Raw genomic sequence first — 20,924 nt, 5'->3', positions numbered from 1 at the left:
AGGAAACATCAGTACAAAACCTTGCAAGAATGTGCAGTGTCTAAATTCTGGAGTATGGAGTCAGGGTTGGGGGCATTATGGTAGTATTGCAGAGAAGAGCAAGTTAAAAAGTAACTCCAAGGCCCGGCGGTGGTGACACATGCCTTTAATCCCAGCACTTGGGAGGCAGAGGCAGGCAGATATCTGAGTTCAAGGCCAGGGGTCTACAAAGTGAGTTCCAGGACAGCCAGGGCTACACAGAGAAACCCTGTCTCAGAAAAAAACAAACAAACAAACAAAAAACAAAAAACAAAGAAGTAACACCAACAGGTAAATAGCAAAATGGGAAGCAGAAGGTTAGGAACAGGGTGTCCTTCACGGGAGAGAATGACTAACCAGAAAAGACATAGAGTTACCATCCAGTAATCTTTTCTGAGATGCAACCATGCCATAAAGGTTCAAAGATCCCAAGTACCAGGCCAGATGCTTAATAATGCTACCTATTGGCTTTTGGGTCAAGAAACATAGTTCACTTTTCTATCCCTCAATTATTTTATCTATGCAATAGGTATGAAGCAATACAAGGAAGTTTATACAAGCTCTTTTCATTCTAATAACACATAATTGAGAAATAGATGCTTTAAAACGAACACTTGACAACAATGGTCAAGCGACATTACAGAGGCATGAAAATAGAGGGAGGACCTGTTCTGAGAGCAGTAACTCAGCATCCTTCGTAATTGCTCATTCCAATACCATTCTACCTTGAATTTTTGCTCAGAATTTGATGTTGAGGTGCAAAGCTGGCTTTTTTTTTTTTATCTTACTGACTTTTCTACTTAGTTAGCCTTAGATTCTTACTTTTGGGGTCCCTAAAATCAGTAGACAAATAAAAGACAGAATGTCAAGTTTTCAGGTTTAAACCATGTCTTCTTGATTTTTATCTATAACAGTGCTGACAATTCATCTCACCTCTATAATTGGTGATAAAGTTCCTTGTTCAAATGGGTAAGATTAATAGCTTTGAGGGGCATTATAGAACATAAGTTAATATTCTCCCCAAATGGAAAAATTCCTTAAGTTTGAATTCTATGCATGATAAATTTGGAGCTTTATTGCACCTTTTAACCTTTAGCTCATCTTTTTTTAAAATACACATTCAAATGTAAAATCTAGCATTTGCATACATTGAAGCAATTTCTGATGGCTACCCTTTCTAACCTGCAAGACTTTGAGTTCAGAAAAAAAGGCTTGAAATACGAGTCCAACATTTTCATCGTTGGCATTGGCACAGTTTCTTTCCAGATCATTGTGTGTGTGTGTGTGTGTGTGTGTGTGTGTGTGTGTGTGTGTGTCATAAAAATAGCTATGTGCCATTCAGATTGAATCATCAAGAATTCTAATAGGAAATAAAAAATAATGTAGAAAGAAAAAGTAAGCATTGATAGATTCCTATTTCAGGTAAATATCATTTTCCACTCAATTGAAATTTTATCTTTTAAGCCTGTGCAATTGGAAAGAGTAAATGCATTCCCTTCTTTGAGACAAAACAAAGTTATTTATGTCAAATACTCCACCTAATAGAGATGTATCGGGCACTGTAACAATTGATGTGCTCGAAGGAGAAGTAAACGATGCCCACTTCCTGATCATCGCTTCTGCATTTGACTACAAGTCAGAGTCGCCTGCTTTTCATGCACTGCCGTCATCCTTCTGCTTATCAAATCTGTGTCCAATAAAGAGATGGTCAGGCATGCGTACAGATCCTGCCAGTGTGCAACATTCATCAATCTACTGAAAATTATTCTGCTTGGAATCCCTTAAAAGCAGTCTATGTCTGATCTTTTATAAGGACTCAAGGAGGATTTATGAATTTCTCTTTTCTGCTTTGGTTTAGAAATAATTTCAGAACTGCCCACTCTAATGTAAGTGTCGGGGGGAAAGTACTGCGGCATCATGGAAACCATGCCAAACTTCAAGGACAGCAGCAGTAACCGCTTAAACCATGACTCCAGCCCATTGGTTGTCATGTATAGGAGAATACAGGACAAAAAGAGTATCATCTACATAAGCAATCACATTTTGTAAAACATGTCGGATTCCTTTGTAACTCAGATTTTAATCCATGTCCCTTTATGAACTCAAAAAGAAATAATACTGTAGAGACATGCATATGTGAGTAGGCTTTCATAAAAGAGGACGAAAAGTGGAGTTCTTCTTTTACAAATACAAATAAATTAGCTACTGCAGCCACAGATCCCTACCTGCAGCCCATCTCTCTGTCATGGCGCTAACCATGTGTGTCCCTTGCTTCCTTGCAGGTCGGCCAGTAATGATCGTAGTAGAGTATATGGAGAATGGATCACTGGACTCCTTTTTGCGGGTGAGTTTTTGTGGGTGGTGAGGTGCTCTTTTCTGATGTCATTAAAATAAGCTATTCTGAGATCTAGGCTTGAAATCATTTATCATAAATTAATTTTTGTGTAATGTCATGCATGAATTTTCTGTGGAGAATGACGGTAATTTCCTCTGATGCATTCTGTGATGCATGAAAACATTACTGAGGGAATAGGATGTACACAATAATAACATAATTTGATTTCTCCTATACATTTACTAGACATATTAATGATTTTATATATGTATACATATAATATACATATATATAGTCCTATGTGTAAAGAAATAAAAAGTAAAACTCAGTTGCCATTTATAGCCATATCGCACTTACCAATTTAGTATGGTATTTCGTGCATTTCCTAAAGTGCTAAGTCCTTACATTGCTGGGCAGCTACCAAAATCCTACCAATTTTGTCCTCATGTTCATTTGGCTATTTAAGGAGGAAAAGAAAGAATAAGATCCCCTCAGCAGTGTTATATTTAAAAAACAAAAACAGAACAAAACAAAACAAAAACCATTCTGTTGAAGATGACTGCACATAACTATATAGGGGAACAAAATAAAGCTAAGGAAGTCTTATAACATTATTTTCCCAAAGTGTGTTCATCACATGTTAAGATTTAAAGCACTACTGTAATATGCCTGGAAAATACACATTGACAGTGAAAAACAAATATAAAATATTCACTGCAGTAAATGTTTTTATCCCTAGGAGAGGTGACATATTTACATGCCAGTGTACCCCTTAATATATCCAACAAAAGGCACAAGCATTACCTGTAGTTATGAAATGGCTGACTTTTTTTCCATTTGAAAGGTGTTGTCTCTGTTTTGATTTTCACCTCATTTTCTGTTCCTTGCTATTTGGACGTTTTTCCATTTGCATCTAGTCTGTCTCCCATGATCTCATTTCCACTTGTTTTGATTGGTTCTTGTTCTCATCTTCCAACTGCTCTGTACGTTGGTGGGGATGATATATTTGTACTGTGACTTGACTCCATGTCCAGATTCAATCCCTGAAGTTGAATTCAGCAGTATCCTTGGGTTGTAATAAATAGAAACTACTTCTATAGCATACAATCTTGACCAAGGGTGCTCTTTAAAGCAAAATGAAATTCATAGTTTGGGGACATGAGCTGTTTTCTCTCTGCTGTGTGCATTCAAAGCATTCTGTTCTATATCTTAAGTTCATTACCTCTAAATGCTCAAAATTATTTTTGAATAATTTATCAGGGCCACCTACAGTGCTTGAAATGCATATACACTTATGTCTTTCCATTATTATTTTTTCAAAACACATTTTTATCAAATGCATAACAAAATGACTCATTATCTAATAATATGGGCCAGAGGTGAGTGTTAGATTTTTTTTGTAACAACTACCCAAAAGCCAAGAAAACAGAAAATAATATAGCAGACATTCAATTTAAATTACTGCTGAAAATTGGATCAAATGGCTGGTAAAGAAAAAAAAAGGTGGAAAATGTTAGTTTCAGATATACTTTTATTTTACTGAGCCAGGAATAAGTTATAATACAATACAAAGAATCAATCATTAAAAGATAGGAACCTTTTATATCACAAGGTTATAAGTGATATATTTTATGAGTTATCTTTTCAAAGCTTTAATTATGTACCATATAGGTACCTGACATCTAGGAAGTGGCAAAGGTTTAGTTGGTGGTGGGCACAATTAGTTCTACTATGAGAATCTAGAAGTCTCTGTCTGTTAACTTCTACTCTGCCTCATACTAGCTTTGGGTCTTTGAATGTGCTAGTAGATTCCCAGGGACTTTTCTTATCCAGCTGTATAATGGCATGGTGTATAGTATCTACCTCCTACAGTTGTTAAAAGAACCTTGTTGGCTATTATAAATAAGGCTGCTATGAACAGGGTGGAGCAGGTGTCCTTATTACCTTTTTGAGCATCTTCTGGGTATAGGCCCAGGAGTGGTATTGCTATGGTAGCACTATGTCCAATCTTCTGAGGAACCACCAGACTGATTTCCACAGTGGTTGTACCAGCTCGAGATCCCACCAACAATGGAGGAGTGTTCCTCTTTCTCCACATTCTTGCCAGCATCTGCTGTCACTTGAGTTTTTGATCTTAGCCATTCTGACTGGTATGAGGTGGAATCTTAGGGTTGCTTTGATTTGCATTTCCCTGATGACTAAGGATGTTGAATTTTTTTAGGTGCTTCTCAGTCATTCAGTACTCCTCTATTGAGAGTTCTTTGTTTAGCTCCGTACCCCATTTTTAAATAGGGTTATTTGTTTCTCTGGAGCTGATGTCCCTCAACAGAGGAATGGATACAGAAAATGTGGTACATTTATACAATGGAGTACTACTCAGATATTAAAAATAATGAATTTATGAAATTCTTAGGCAAATGGATGGATCTGGAGGATATCCTGAGTGAGGTAACCCAATCACAAAAGAACACACATGATATACACTCACTGATAAGTGGATATTAGCCCAGAAGCTCAGAATACCCAAGATACAATTCGCAAAACACATGAAACTCAAGAAGAAGGAAGACCAAAGTGTGGATACTTTAGTTCTTCTTAGAAGGGGGAACAAAATACCTGTGGGATGATATACAGAGACAAAGTGTGGAGCAGAGACTGAAGGAATGACCATCCAGAGACTGCCTCACCTGGGGATCCATTCCATATACAACCACCAAACCCCAAAACTATTGTGGAGGCCAAAAAGGTTTGCTGACAGGAGCCTGATATAACTGTTCCCTGAGAGGCTCTGCCAGTGACAAATACAGAAGGAGATGCTCACAGACATTCATTGGACTGAGCACAGAGTCCCCAATGAGGGAGCTAGAGAAAGGACCCAAGGAGTTGAAGGGGTTTACAGCTCCATAGGAGGAACAACAATATGAACCAACCAGTACCCCCAGAGCACCCAGGGACTAAACCACCAAGGAAAGAGTATACATGGTGGGACTCATGGCTCCAGCTACATATGCAGCAGAGGATGGCCTAGTCGAATATCAATGAGAGGAGAGGTTCTTGGTCCTGTGAAGGCTCTATGCTCCAGTGTAGGGGAATGCCAAGGCCAGGAGAGGGTGGGTTGGTGATCAGGGGGAGGGGGGAGGGGTAAGGGGAGGAGAATTTCAGAGGGAGACCAGGAAAGGGGATAACATTTGAAATGCAAATAAAGAAAATATCTAATTAAAAAAAAAAGAACCTTATTTACTATTTTAAACTTTATAAGAAAAGATCCAAACATAGGGCTTCATGACTCCAAAAGTGATGAATTTCTATATCATGAGTTTTCTGATTATATTGATATTTATTTGCTTCTCCTTGCAAGTCATTGCCAACACCACATGTGGAGAGTATTGTCTCTGTGCATGCATGTCTCACTAACGTAAAAATTAGATCATTGAAATAAACAAAGAACTCTAAAAGCTTTAGAAACCAAATAAGCCATTTGATAAAGGGGCTAATGAAATGAAGATTAGGTTCTCAAAAGGTGAATTACAAATGGCCAATAAACATAAAATCCTTATCCACTGAAGAAATGCAAATAAATCTACCTTGAGATTCCATCTCACCCTTATATTGACATTCATACAGAAAACAAATACCAAATGATGGGGAGGATGTGGGCAGAAGGGAGCCTCTCATACATTGCTGGTGTAAATGTAAACTCATCTACCCACTATGGAAATCAGTATGAGGTTAATCAAAAGCCTCAAAATAGAGTCATTAACCCTTCTATACCACCCTGTCTACTTATCTGAAGGACTCTGCTGAAGCCAGCTCCAGCTGCAAGGTTCAGGTCCTGAGACAGGGAAGGAGGATTCTCGCAAATGAAGATGTTGACTCCTGTTGTCCTTCAAGCAGGTGTCCCGGAATAGCTTGAGACATCTTTATTTAAACAATCACAAGCCTGCTCTCCTGGGCAGTCACATCAATGGTTATTTTATTTTAAAAAAAAATCATACCATTAGCATTATAGAAGCCCCATCATTACAAAAAAAAAAAAAAAAAAAAAAAAAAAAAAAAAACCACAATAGTTTTCCTTCCTCCTTCTCCACTCCCTCTGGGCCAATCACCACCCACCCCCAAAATTATTTTGCACTATAAAGCACAATTTCGGCAAGCCAAGAATAAATGTGGAGCCAGGCATGTCTGGTGGACATGAGCATATACCCAGCTGGTAGCAAATGGGGTTACATGGTTATGCAAGGTGAGAGACAGATTAAACACCTGTGAGAATAAGTCCAGTCATCAAATAGCACCCCTGTGTCATAATCCTTTTAAAATTGCAGACAGAGACGTGTTCATTGTACCAAACAACCTTTCCCGGTATGCACATATCAACCCCTGATACCATCTGTCATGGTTTGAATATGCTTGGCCCAGGGAGTGGCACTATTTGGAGGTGTGGCCTTATTGGAGTAGGTGTGTCACTACTTGGGCTTGGGTTTAAGACCCTCACTCTAGCTGCCTGGAAGCCAGTCTTCCACTATCTGCCTTCAGATGAAGATGTATAGCTCTCAGCTCCTCCTGCACCATGCCTGCCTAGATGCTGCTATGCTCCCCACTTGATGATAGTGGACGGAACCTCTGAACCTGTAAGCTGCCCCGATTACATGTTATCCTTTATAAGAATTGCCTCGGTCATGGTGTCTGTTCACAGCAGTAAAACCCTAACTAAGACACCATCTTTCCAAGAACCATTTTTAAGTCTCTATTGACCAGACATAGCTTCCCCATTTGAAGTCTTTGTTGATCAGACATAGCTTTCTCAGAAATTATGCATGCAGGAGCCACTGCTTCAACAACTGCCACTGGTTTACTCAGTGTTACTCTAGTTGTTTCTCTAAGGATATGAGCTCTTGTCCCAAAATACCCAGAATTAATGGTCTCTTCTGGAGGATCAATAGAGGTAGACAGAGGAGAGGATGGTTTTTTTAATTATTATTAGATATTTTCTTTATTTACATTTCAAGTGCTATCCCAAAAGTTCCCTATACCCTCCCCCTGCCCTGCTCCCCTACCCACCCACTCCCACTTCTTGGCCCTGGCATTTAACCCTGGAACAAATCATCCACAGGGCTTTCCGCCTGCATGGTCCCAACCTTGGCCCATGACTGACAAAATGAAACTAAATATTGCTGTGAGTATAAACAAGCATAGCAAAAGCCAGGAGAGCTTGTAGCCACACCATCTAGGGAATAAGTATAAAGAACACCAAATTCACCACAGGTCCCTGCAAAGTGGGAAGGGGATTCCATGGGCCTTGCCACACTAGAGTCCAAGGGTCTCCATTGGCCTTGCCACAATAGAGTCCCCTCAGTGAAGCACTCATATGCTGTTCTCTGCAGATGCTGCAGGGCAATGGCCAGGACTGCAGCTCAGTACAGCACAAAGGTATTTGCACACTGGTGTTGATTGCAGCACTATTCAAAATAGCTCTGTGACAGAACCAACCTTTGTGTCCTGCAACAGAGGAACAACTAAAAGTGTGGTGTGTGTTGCCAGTAGAACATTTTCAACCACAACAAGAATGCAGTATGCTGTTTGCAGGAAATTGGATATAACTTAAGATAGACATAGTAAGCTAATTGTCGTATCAGAATGACAAATATCACATTTTTCTCTCATATGGTATCTTAGTGATTGTTCCTTTGCTGTGAAAAGACACCAGGTCTAAGGCAACTATCATAAGAAAAACCTTGCTTACAGTTTCAGAGGTTTAGTCTGTTCTTATCATGGCAGGAAGCATGGTGGAAGGCAAGCAGGCCCTGGAGCAGTAGTGGAGAACTGCATCCTGACCCATAAGCAGAGAAAGAGATTCTGGGCTTGACATGGGCTGTTGAAACCCCTAGGCCACCCCAACAATACAATTCCTCCCAAAAGCCCACACCTCTTAATCCTTCAAATCCTTTCAAATAATTCCACTCCCTAGTGCCTAAACATTTAAATGTATGAGCCTACAGGGAATGTCCTTATTTAAAAATATATGTTCTAGATTTTATACAGATGCATAAAATCATATCTGTATGTGAGACATAAAAGTCAAGATGGAACTGTCTAGGGGAAAAATGGAGATGGTGGGAGAGGAGGGGAAAGGGAATGGGTAAGAGGGGATATGGGGTAATAGCTCAGTGTACATTATATACATGGAAGAAAGTGTCCTTATATAGCCCAGTACTAGGTACAATGAATAAATGCCAATGGGGGAGATAAATATTAATCTTAACATAGCAAACTTTAGAAGAGGATATATAAACCCAGATGTCTTTTTAAAGGAAACATTAATTATACTTTCAAAAGTCTATGTGCATAATGGATGTTTTCTTCAAAGTTAAAAAAAAAACCAATCTTATATTATTAAAAAAAAATACAAGAAGGGTAGCATAGTAGCTCATGCCTGTAATTTCAGCAACTCAGAAGCTGAGGCAGGAGAATTACCATCAGTTAATGGCCAGCCGGGGCTACATAGTTAGTCCTTGTCTCAAAATATATTGAAATAAATGCAGAATGACAAAAATAAGAATGAAGAAAACTACAGGCACTAACATCTGACCCTTTTTTAACATTCTGTTCCCTTTGCGATCATAACCCTTCTCTTCCAGGAGCTCAAAGTGTGCCATATAAACTCATGTCAATAGCAGGCACTCAATTCTCCTTGCCAACCACAAATAAAACATATAAGTATATATAGCCCATAAACTTTGGAAAGCTAAGTCATTTTTTCCAACTACTGCTCTAGAATTTGATAATCGCAGCCTCTGTAAGGACAGAAGGCAGGCAGTGGCTGGATGCATGGTGGGAGAGCCATACATGGCTCATTAATGGCCTCCTGTGCTTACTGGAGGCAGAAACGTTTCCCTCTGGTCTCCCACACTGACTGAAAAGCACTTCAATTTGCTATTTTATTATGAAGGAGTTGTAGCACAACTAAATACAAGACTGCAAGCCACTTCTAGTGCTGGTGGCTAGCTGACTGGGATATTGCTCCAAATTGATAGATCTAATGGTCTTTTGGTCCTTGAGGGCATTTTTACCAGATACATATTACCAGTGGGGGTGCATGGTCAAGAGTTCAGGTGTGTGTGAAGAAAAGAGCACTGGGTATATGTGTGACCTCATGTGCTTTGGGTTTTAAAATGTAATGCATTACAGCTTATGGAAGGAATCTTATAGCTGCCTACCCGAAAACTTGATGTCACAGAGACGTTGGGTTTTCTGACTTTGCCAATGGATAGTTAAGTGTTCTCTTAACCAATATCCCTGCACACTATCTCTTCAGTGACACGGATGAATCTCATAAATAGATTTTGTAGTGCTTACATAAATACTGTCAGTCACTAAACTTTCCAACTTCCTTTTTATAGCATGGCATCCCTCCATCATTTCCATAAGACATGACTTCACAGCAGACTTCCTAGGCCTCTGGCCATTACAATCTTTCCTCCACCCCCTACTTCCATTATGCTTCCTGAGCCATGGGTATAGTGGCTAAATTGTGTGTGTATCAACTGGGGCTGAGTACCGAACACCAGTGGTTCTCTACATTTTGACCAATCGTGGCTTTCTGTAATGTGCTCCAACTATTACAAAATGAAGCTTCTCTGATGTAGGGTAAGAGCTACACTTACCTGTTGTGCGCATAAGGATAAGTATTTTAAAATGCAATTTTAAAGTATACAGATTTTTGGAAAGTGGCACAAATAGATCTTCCTTTAAGATCTATGATCTCACTAGCCACCAGTCACAAAGATTGGCTAGGTTTACGGAACCAAAGATAATCCCCCTCCTGTTGAGTGAGTGAATATCTGTTTAGACTGCTGTTGGTCGCCAAGACTTAAGTATCACTCTTGTATCTTTAATGTAATCTCTCATTATGCTAGTCGTTATTGTCATTCATAGGCATCACAGCTGATAAGCTACTTAATATAATAAGCTACATAAATGTGTGAGTGTGTGTGTGTGTATACACACTTATAAGTATTGCATATAATTTTAAGTAAATATAAAATGTGTTTGAAACCTAGTGTCTGTTAGCCAGCTATACCTACTTATCTGAGCTCCTGGAAATAATCATTCTAATTTCTAGTCTTCAGGTTATTAAGTATATTATACTAACAAACAAATAATATACACTAAACACATAGAAGGGCATCTTTCAGATAATGCAGTACCAGTGATGTCATCTAAAATAGTATTCTTATATGTTTTAGAACACAAAGAATAGTTGTTTTCCAGCTTACCCCTTCCCTTATTTTAATCAATGGTTTTGTTTTCTACCATTCAAAAGACCCTGATATACCTCAGGAATATGAGTATTTAATAATGCATATGCACTCATATCAGCATTTCAAAAGCAATGTGAGTCATTTGAAGTGCTCCTTGAACAAATGCAAAGCAAATATTAATTTAAAAAATTAAAGGGAGGTTTTAAATATTTATGTCCTCAAATTATAAATCTAGTAAAGATGGCATTTTACCTTATGCTAGTTATTTATTAATAATGAGAGCTGAATTTTATTAGCACCCTTTTCTTGAAAATTGTATGTGTCGGGTTATATTCATGCAGAGGCACAAAAATGAAATTAATCTGTATCACAGTCATTTTATGTTCTACAGTGGAAAAAAAATCTCACTTACTCATTAATAATGCTTTAAACCATGAAATTTATAGTTGAATCTCATCTTAATTAATTTTAAGAGGAAATAGGTGAAACTTCAGGCAGAACAATGTTATTATTTATCTTGTCTATTCCAACTTAGCACTAAAAAAGATCTAAAATTGCTGTGACAATAATTATTCAGTTACAGGAAACCATGGTATACTAGAACCTAGACAAGGCTGGCACAACTCTTCTATTTTATTTTCTTTGCGAAAAAGTATACCCTTACTTTCTTAGCCCTTCTTTAAAACATCTTAAGTTGCTGGGTATCTTTATATAGTTTAAAATGTACACAAAATAACAGATTTCATTGTGGTATTTTCATACATGTCTGACGTTTTCAAATTAAGTCTTAATTTATAGATAACTAATAACCCAACTTTATCTCATTAAAATTTTAGTGCTGTGATATGTAGTATCATTCATCTTGTTACCATGTAATTAGCCTCTATTAGTCTGCCTTTTTTATTTATTCTTTATTTACTTTACATCTAGATCACAGCTTCTCCTCTCTCATCTCCCCTGCCTATCCATTCCTCCTCAAAAAAAAGGGGAGCCCTCTCATGGATATCAACCATTTGGCATATTAAGTTGCAGTAATATTAGGCTCACCTTCTGTTGAAGCTAGACAGGGAAGGCCATCGGAAATGATTCCAAAGGCAAGCAATACAGTCAGAGACAGCCCCTGATCCCACTTTAGGAGTCCCACAAGTGTTACATGTGTGCAGAGGGCCTAGTTCTGTCCCATACATGCTCTCTGGTTGGTAGTTCAGTCTCTATAGGCTTCTATGGGACCAGGTTAGTTGATTCTGAGGGTTTTCATGTGGTGTCCTTGACCCCTCTGGCTCCTTCAATAATTCTTCCCCCTCTTCCACAGGACTCCCCTGAGCTCCACTTAATGTTTGGCCATGGATCTCTGCATCAGTTTCCATCAGTTACTAGGTAAAGCCTCTCTGAGGACAGTTATACTAGGCTCCTGTCTGCAAGTATAGCAGAGTACCACTAATAGTGTCAGGAGTGAGTTCCCTTTCATGGCATGGGTCTCAAATGAGACCAGCCATTGGTTGACCATTCCCTCAAATTCTGCTCCTTTTTTTCCCCCTGCACATCTTTTAGGCAGGAAAAATTGTGGGATAAGATGCTGTGGCTGTCCCCATCCCTCCATTGGAAGTCGTGGTGCCTGGTTACAGGAGATGGTCAGTTAAAGCCCCATTGCTAGGTGTCTGAGCTAGGGGTCACCCTCATAGATTCCTGGGAGTTTCCATTGTCCTAGGTTTATAGCTCATCCCAGAGATGCCCCACTCCCAATTCAGTTGTCTCTTCGAGTACTCTCTTGGTCTATATTATTCTGCTTTTTTTTTTATTTCTCTTTTTACGTACAACAATTTTGCTGATAGTTTTAATTGTAAGTTTTTAAGAATTTCATGCATGAGTACTGAAACACTCTAATATCTCATTTCCACTTTTATTTCCCCTTGCTAACTCCCTGAGTCATCTACATTCCCTCTTGAATTCATGACCTTTTCTTCTGTGATTATTACTTTGAAATATTTATACACACATACAATCCACTGAGTACAATTAGTATTTCCCGTATGTACATGTGTTGGGGCTGATTGCTGAGGGTTGGGAAAACTATCATATAGTTCGTGCCCGAGGAAACCCCCCCCCTCTCTCTCCTGCCACAGTCACTATCAATGCCTCTTCTTCTAGCAGTTTTATGTTGCAACATTTTCCCCACCCATGCTGACATGTTAACTGGTGTGCCCTTGTACATGTCTTGTGCTAGCAGCCATATTACTGAAGATCCATAGCTGCAGCCTCTCAGTCCAATCCCGAAGACACTGTTGTGCAGCAGCCATCCCGATCCTGGTTTTCTCATATGCCCCATCTACCTCTGAGCCTGAGGCAGAGGGCTTGTGGTTGTCGATGTCCCCACATTCATTATTGTCTAAATGTTGACTACTGGATGATCTCTGTAACATCTTCCATTTGCTACAAAAAGAAGCATCTCTGATGAAGGGTAAAAGCTGCACTTATGTGTGGGCATCAGGATAAGTATTTAGAATGTGGCTGAAAGCTATATTCATTTAATAGTAACAGGCTCTCTTCTGAGGTATCCCTCCCAGCCTTCTCAGAAGGATTTATAGAAGGCATGAGTTCCCTAATACTGAGTGAGCTTTAAGTTGTTAGGTGGTGCTTTGGTTACTAATAAAACATGTGTCACTATTACATTGTTGTAGCTCAGAGAGACTTTCAGCTCTATAAGACTGAATAATATAATAAGATAATATTACCTCTAGCAACTTACATAGCACGTTTTGATACTGTAAAAATCAGCTCTCTGGGATGAGTATCCTGGGTGAGTGTCAGGTTGTGCCTCCAATCTCTGTGACAGAAATATGTGTTATCTAAAGAAATAGTGTTTGTTCTCAAGTTTTAGGAGTCAACTAAGGACAATAGCAATATTCTATATTGGACTCATGTGAACATACACATGCATGCATACGTGAGTGTGTGTGTGTGTGTGTGTGTGTGTGTGTGTGTGTGTGTGTGTGTGTAAGTACTGCCCACTGTTCCTCCCTTTGCCCCTTCACAGGAGCACCTTGATCTATTACCCCTCTCTAGAGCTTGCTCTCCTCTTCCTCATGGTACCTTTCTATTTTCCTGCTGTCTGTTATACACTCAAATTTAACGTATGGAGCTATGGTCCACAAATAAAGGAGAATATCCTTTCTATATGTGAGGAAGAAGAATTTAACTGGGAAGGAAGGAAGGAAGGAAGGAAGGAAGGAAGGAAGGAAGGAAGGAAGGAAGGAAGGAAGGAAGGAAATAATAAATATGGAGAGGAAGTAGAGATAAATAACACAAGAATGTTTGAAAAGCCATAAACGTGTGTGTGTGTGTGTGTGTGTGTGTGTGTGTGTGTGTGTGTGTGTGTCTATGTGTGTGTAGTTTAAATATAGTTACTCTGCACAGGATTATAATGTTTCCCCCCAAAAGGCATAGAATATCTAATAATACCTCCAGTTCTTGGCATGGGAAACTTCCCTTTAAGTTGTTGGTCAGGGATAATCCTAGAAGGAACTCGTGAAACAAGATAGGATGTTGTTATTGCCTTTATTTGCAGCTAGTACTTGAATGTATGATGCTATTGTTGAAGCCACCGCATCCTTGAACACATTTGGAAGAATCAAACTAGAACTGACATAGCACCCTCACCCCTCTGGACTAGCTCAGACCATCCAAAGATGCTACACAAGCTGCCATGGGAGAAGAGCAGTAAATAATCCTACTTAGTTGTAAAACCCACAAACAATAATGATGGGTGCTCTAATAAAGTATCTCCCATAGTTACATAGTAGCATTGTTTTCTTAGAGGAAACTAACATCTTGTTAGCCTAAGCCCATTCAGTAGGAAATCAATGCAGGGTACTATAAATATAGCTAACTTACCCATTACTGGAGAGGTCATAGACCCTGGAGGAGAACCTACTACTGCTGTTTTCTTAAAACAATATAATTTCTAACTAAATAGTTACCCTTAGACACGCACATAAGTGCTACTCTTTTCTTTTTGCATCAGATGATGACTGATGCAGAGATTCTGCAATGGTCACCATGCAGAGAATAAATGATGGTCGGTTAGTCAATCTTAATTAATACATTTAAAATACAACACCAACTCCTAAAACTCAGGAGTAGCCAGGGGAGAGGGGGATCAAAATTTTGTAAAAGTCTGAAGACCATAAAATCTGCTGTGATACGGTGTCTTCCAAGCATGACAGGAAGGCTGCACTTAGTCGAGGAGGGGGATGTCATGAATTTGAAAGGGAGTGGAGGAAATGATGTAAATAGAGTGCACAGTGTCCCCAAGTGTTAAAATTAGAACGAGAGAAAACATCTTCTTTCTGTGTGTTATCTTTCCAGGTCTGGGTCACTCTACTCACTGTAAAATTCCCCAGTTCCATTCATGAACCTGAACGCTTCGTGGTTTCACATTCATTATAATTGAATAGAATTCCATTCATTTATAAACTGACGGAACATCTAGGAAGCTTCCATTTCCTGGTTGTTATGAAGGAAAAGGGACAAGCATGGATGGGGAAGTATGAAGGATATCAAGTCCTTTGGGTACAAGCCAAGGAACAGTAAACTTGGATCATGGTTCTCTCCACTGATTTCCATAATGGACGCTCGAGTTCACAATCCCACCAATGGCGAATGAGGGTTTCCCTTGCCCTCCATCCTCAGCAGAATATGTTCTCTTTCTCTTGCAGTTTTTTTTTAAATCAGTAATATATGTGACTGTTTCATCTGCATTCATACCTGTGCTCCACATATAATGGTTAGTGTACAAGGAAGCCAGAGAGAGCATTGCATACCCTGGAACTGGAGTGACAGATGGTTGTGAGCCTCCATTTAGGTACTGATAATTGAAACCATGTCATCTGTAAGAACAGCTGTGCTCTCAACTACTGAGACACCTGTTTAGCCCATCAGTTTTCCTGATTTTACCCATTCTGCCTGGGGTACTTCTTAATTGATATACAATACAAAATTATACTTGTAAATAGAGATATTTCATATACCTATCTGTACTCCCCTGTAGTCTTCTTAATGGGTTTCAATCATACAGCAGGTTCTGGATTATATAACCAGATACTGAGTTCTGTGTAAACATGCACAGATATATTCTACAAATCCCAGAGTAATATTGTTGCACTTCAATAATTCTCTGCCCCAAATACAAGACCAAACAACTTGAAATTTTCTTGACTTCATAGAAAGGGTATACACAGTAAGTTACATAGATTATGTTCACAAAAACTTTACTAAAAAGTTTAAAAAGAAAATAAAATTCCAAGTTCAATAGTAAGCTTGATAGGCTCAAGCTATGTTACACTTAGATCAATTTTAAGTTCTTAAATGTAATTCTGAAATCCAGCTGCCATGCTTCACAAATCCGTGCCTGCTTTTCTTCCTAGATTTTGTAGGAATAGGAAAAAAAATGACTTTTAGTTCTTTATCTGGGTCTTCTTTCGCCTATAATTAAAACTGAAGCTTTCTATCAGAAGATAACTACCAAAGAATGGCTTTGAAGTATTTATTAAGCATTCATAAAATTTATAAGACTCTCAATGAGGAAACTACAAAAAAAATCAACAGACTTTTCAGTCAAAAATAGATATTAACTCTATTTGTTTTTCAATTACTATTTCATGGGTCTTTTAAACCTACAAATAATCCTAGCCATTTCTTTTTCACATTCAAGAGCATGCTAAATAGTCACTCCTGGCCAACCTTCTGATTTGAAAACACATCAGCCCTGGATTTTAACTTTAAACCTAAGTCATAAAAGTTGTCCTGCATGGATTGACTTCTTCAAAGTCACCTATAAATAGCCCGTTCAGAACTCAGAATACATCCTACCACAAATATTTCTCTTAAAGATATCACTTAAGTCCCTAGATAGGCCCATAAAAGTCTCCTTTTATACAGAGTCTAGCTAAAGGATATTACATTTAAGAATAAAAAAAGGCTGCGAGTCTCCTATAAAAATGGAAAGAGAATGTTTTCCTCATTCTAAACATCCCTCCCCAGCAACGCTTTGGCTTTTTGGGTTGGGTTTTTTGGTTGGTTGGTTAGTTGGTTGGTTGGTTGGTTGGTTGGTTGGTTGATTGGTTGGTTGATTGGTTTCTTTCTTTCTTTCTTCCTTTCTTTGTTTCTTTCTTTCTTTGTTTGTTTCTTTCTTTCTTTCTGTTTTGTTTTGTTTTGTTTTTGTTTGTTTTTTGGCTTTTTAAAAAAAATTTGGCCCATAGTTCTGTCTTCATGTTCTCTGCCCTGTTCCTTAAACACTCTGTTCTTACTGCTGTAAATCCCCTGTGGTAGCACAACCTCCCCATGCCCTGGTGCCCCAAGGCAGACTTTTCTCCAAGTCCTACACCATTTCTGACTACTTTTAACTTCGTCTGACCCAGGTCAAAGCTCCCATCTACCCATTTGAACAAACTTTAGCATATAAACTTTGGGGAACTCTTACTAGAAGGTTACTATTCACATTCCTCCTGAAGGAAGCTTTTGTGACCCAAATTGAATTTATCAGTGGAAAAGCAGCTATCAAAATCAAAGAAGACAAAGCGTAAAGACAAGGTGGGTGATGATAATTTAGGACCAAGGGACTGTAGAAGCCAAAGGGCGGCTTCTCTCTGCTATGTCCTCACAAACTGTAATTTTTACTCCTTTATGATCTGACAGCAAAGCTTGGTTTCCCACACTAGCATCTAGTAACACAGAAGCAGAGGAGAAAAAGGCAGATAGTGTCCAGATTTATATACCAGGTTTGTAAAACACTTCTTTCTTTTATTCTTTATTATAATGGTTTTACTTTTTCTTTAAAATTTTTCGTTTTATTTAACCATTTCTCATTCATTTTATTTAATAATTTTCGAGAGCTTCATACATGAGCACTGCATCTACAGTACACACGCATTTCCCTCCCCTTTTCAATCCCTAATACTCCTCCTTCCTCCTTCTTTAGTTATTGTCATTGCACGTTTGTACATATGAATATATATGTATGTACATAAGTGCATTCCAAGAACCAGCCTCAGCTAGGTTGAGATTCTTGAGAGAAGGAACCTGAGTGTCTGGGGGGCGGCAAAAACGAAGGTCTGGAAGTCAAATCAGGGGTCCAAGCTGGTAGCCTAGGTTGTGCTGAGATCGCTTTCCAGACTGTTCCCTCCCCTCTGTCTTTGTCTCATTCTGTCTTTCTCTCTCTCTCTCTCTCTCTCTCTCTCTGTGTGTGTGTGTGTGTGTGTGTGTGTGTGTGTGTCTTTGTCTCATTCTGTCTCTCTCTCTTCTCTCCTCTCTCTCTCTTTCTGTGTGTGTGTGTGTGTGTGTGTCTTTGTCTCATTCTGTCTCTCTCTCTTCTCTCCTCTCTCTCTCTTTCTGTGTGTGTGTGTCTTTGTTTCATTCTGTCTCTCTCTGTCTCTGTCTCTCTCTGTCTCTCTCTCTTCTCTCCTCTCTTTCTTTCTCTGTGTGTGTGTCTTTGTTTCATTCTGTCTCTCTCTGTCTCTGTGTCTCTGTCTCTCTCTCTGTTCTGCTCTACCCTAGACAGGTTTTCCTTGCTATTCTAAAGACTCTCTGGTTGAGACAGCTCTCTCTGCTAGTTAAAAATTCTAAAAGCTCTCTGGATAGCTCATGGATTTCTGACCAACGTTAGAAAAGCTGCTATAAAAAAAAATAAATTGTTGGATCTTCTAACCAAGTCAGAAATCCTGTTAGAAAAAATTCCAAAAGTAATTTTTGAGCTTTCCAATCAAAGTCAGAAAGTCAGGAAAATTCTAAAAGAGCCATATTCGCTCCAGAAAGCCTCTGCATAGTTGCTAGAAAACACTCAAAAGGAGCTGTGTCAGCTCTATAAGTAATTCTTGGGATCTGACCAAGTCAGAAATCCTGTTAAAAACATTCTTGAAGAGCTGGGTTTGCTCTCCAGAAATCTCTAGATAGCTCAGCTCTCACAGAGAAACATTCTCAAGAACTGTTACTACATTTTTGTTAACTCATATCACACAGACTTTGGTCTGTCCACAATTTTTTTAATTGGATATTTTCTTTATTTACATTTCAAATATTATCCTCTTTCCCGGTTTCCCTCCCTCCTGGAAACACCCTATCATATCCTCCCTCCCCCTGCTTCTATGAGGGTGTTCCTCCACCCACCCACCCACTCCCATCTCCCTGCCCTATACTGGGGCATCTATTGAGCCTTCGTAGGACCAAGGGCCTCTCCTTCCATCAATGCATGACAAGGCCATCCTCTGTTACGTTTGCAGCTGGAGCCCTGTGTACTCCTTTGTAGATGAAAAGCCCACTTTTTAATTTACATACCAATTTAGTTATTTATTCCAGGTTTCCTTTTGATTTCCTTTTGATTATCCTATGAATCAGCATCCCATGATCCCAGCCCCTTAATTCTTAGGAAACAACAAGCACACATTTTCTTTTAATATTGCAAAAGAATTCAGAGATCTGCCTTACTCTGTAACACACAGATGCTGGGTGTAGCCATCTGGAGATTTTCTTTTTTTCTTTTCTTTTTTTAAAAATTTATTTATTTATTTACATCCCAAATGTTGCCCCCTCTCCCAGTTCCTCCTGGCAGAATTGTTCACCCATTCCCCTCTCCTTCACCTCTGAGAGGGTATCCCCTACCCATATGTCCCCACCCTGTGGCATCAAGTTCCTGCTGGATTAGGCTCATCCTCTCCCACTGAGGCCAGACATATGTGTCTGCTACATATGTGTCCTGTCTGAGCAGGCCCTGTGGGCTCTTTGGTTGTTGGCTCAGTCTCTGGGAGCTCCCAGGGGTCCAGGTTAGTTTTCCTGTGGGGTTGCCATCTCCTTGAGGGTCTTCAATGCTTCCCCTAATTTTTCCACAGGGGTTCCCGACCTCAGTCCAATGTTTTTCTGTGGGTGTCTGCATCTGTCTGAGTCAGCTGCTGGGTGGAGCCTCTCAAAGGGCTGCTATGCTAGGCTCCTGTCTGCAAGCAACACATAGCATCATAAAGAGAAATGTGTAACCCAAGCTGGCCTCAAACTTGTGATCCTCCTACCTCTGCCTCCTTCAGCAAATCCTCCTGGCATGCCCCACCACAACCTTCAGAGATTTTCATCTAGAGGTGGAACCATATGGGATTTCAGTGTCCATGACGGCAAGTCAACTCTTGTTGACATCATGCCAGTTTTGCTCAGGCAATCATACTGTTGAGATTTCATGGGCTCATTTTCCCTGTCATATCTGAAGAATGCTATCTAGCAACAGACACCCTCACCCTCTGGATTGTTAAAATCTTTCGTCCCCTTCTTCGGTGACTTTCCCTGAACCCTGTATATAGGAGTTGCATCACAAATGTATCAGTTAGGATTGGGCACCCCCATAGAATTCGGTGCTTAATATGATGTAATTTTATCTTATCCACTCCCTACTGAGTGCCCCCAACTCCTCTACCATCCTTCCCACACACCACAAGTACATATTCTAGTCTCTTGCTTATGTATCTTACCAAGTCTAACTAATATTGCCCATTTGCTTATGGGTGTGGGATGTTGAACAGGGGCATAGTAAGTCTACTATGGACAACACCACTAGGGAAAATTGATTTCTCTCTCCAAGCAGCCATCAACTGTCAACATTTCCTCAGGTAGGGAATAGAGCCTTGTGAGCCCTTCCCCTGTACCTTCTGCAATGTTGCCTTCTAGAAGGTTCACCTGCTCTGAGTTCATGAGTGCAATGATCCTGTCATGCCCAGAAGACACTCTGTCCTGATGCTCCCCAAACTCTGGCTTTTACAATCTCTCAGCCCTGTGTTCCCTAATGTTCCCTGAGCCTCTCAAGGAGGAAATATGATACGTGTGTTCCATTTGTGTCTGAGCTCTCCACAGACAGTTGTTCTCTACACTCTGGCTGGCTGTGAGTCTCAGTCTTAATTGCTACCCACTGCACAGAGGAGCTTCTCAGAAGGATGCTGAGCACTTCAGGGATCTATGACTAAAGAGAACCTTATTAGGATGTGATCAGATACTATGGCCATTTAACAAAATAATAATAAGAGATTCCCCTTAAGGTCCATGACCTCATTGGCCATAGGTTCTTGACCAAAATTATAGTACATGGCTTGAGTTTCCTCTAAACCACTTCTCATGCAACCATTTTCCTGCTTAAGTCAGAGTCTGAGTATAATACTTTTCCCTGGTTTCAGCTAAGGCTTTCTTATTGTCATTCTGGTTTGATTTTGTATAAGTTTAAAACTTTTTATTGTTTATTTATGATCATTTTCTTATAAGTATACAATACACTTTGAACACATTTCCCT

The 20,924-nt window shown here is 39.5% G+C and overlaps 1 protein-coding gene across 2 annotated transcripts in view; it reads left to right on the top strand.

Moving 5' to 3' along the window:
• The window catches only part of Epha6 (Eph receptor A6), a 969,479-nt gene that overhangs the window by 789,614 nt on the left and 158,941 nt on the right, over nt 1–20,924 (top strand). For both annotated transcript variants that reach the window (XM_006521787.3, NM_007938.2), the window contains one exon: nt 2,301–2,362. In XM_006521787.3, coding sequence (XP_006521850.1) covers nt 2,301–2,362 — 62 coding nt within the window. The remainder of the gene's footprint in view (nt 1–2,300; nt 2,363–20,924) is intronic.

The sequence above is a fragment of the Mus musculus genome, chromosome 16 (assembly GCF_000001635.26).
Source record: "Mus musculus strain C57BL/6J chromosome 16, GRCm38.p6 C57BL/6J".
NCBI classification, from domain to species: Eukaryota; Metazoa; Chordata; class Mammalia; order Rodentia; family Muridae; genus Mus; species Mus musculus.
This window is presented reverse-complemented; position numbering and strand designations above follow the sequence as displayed.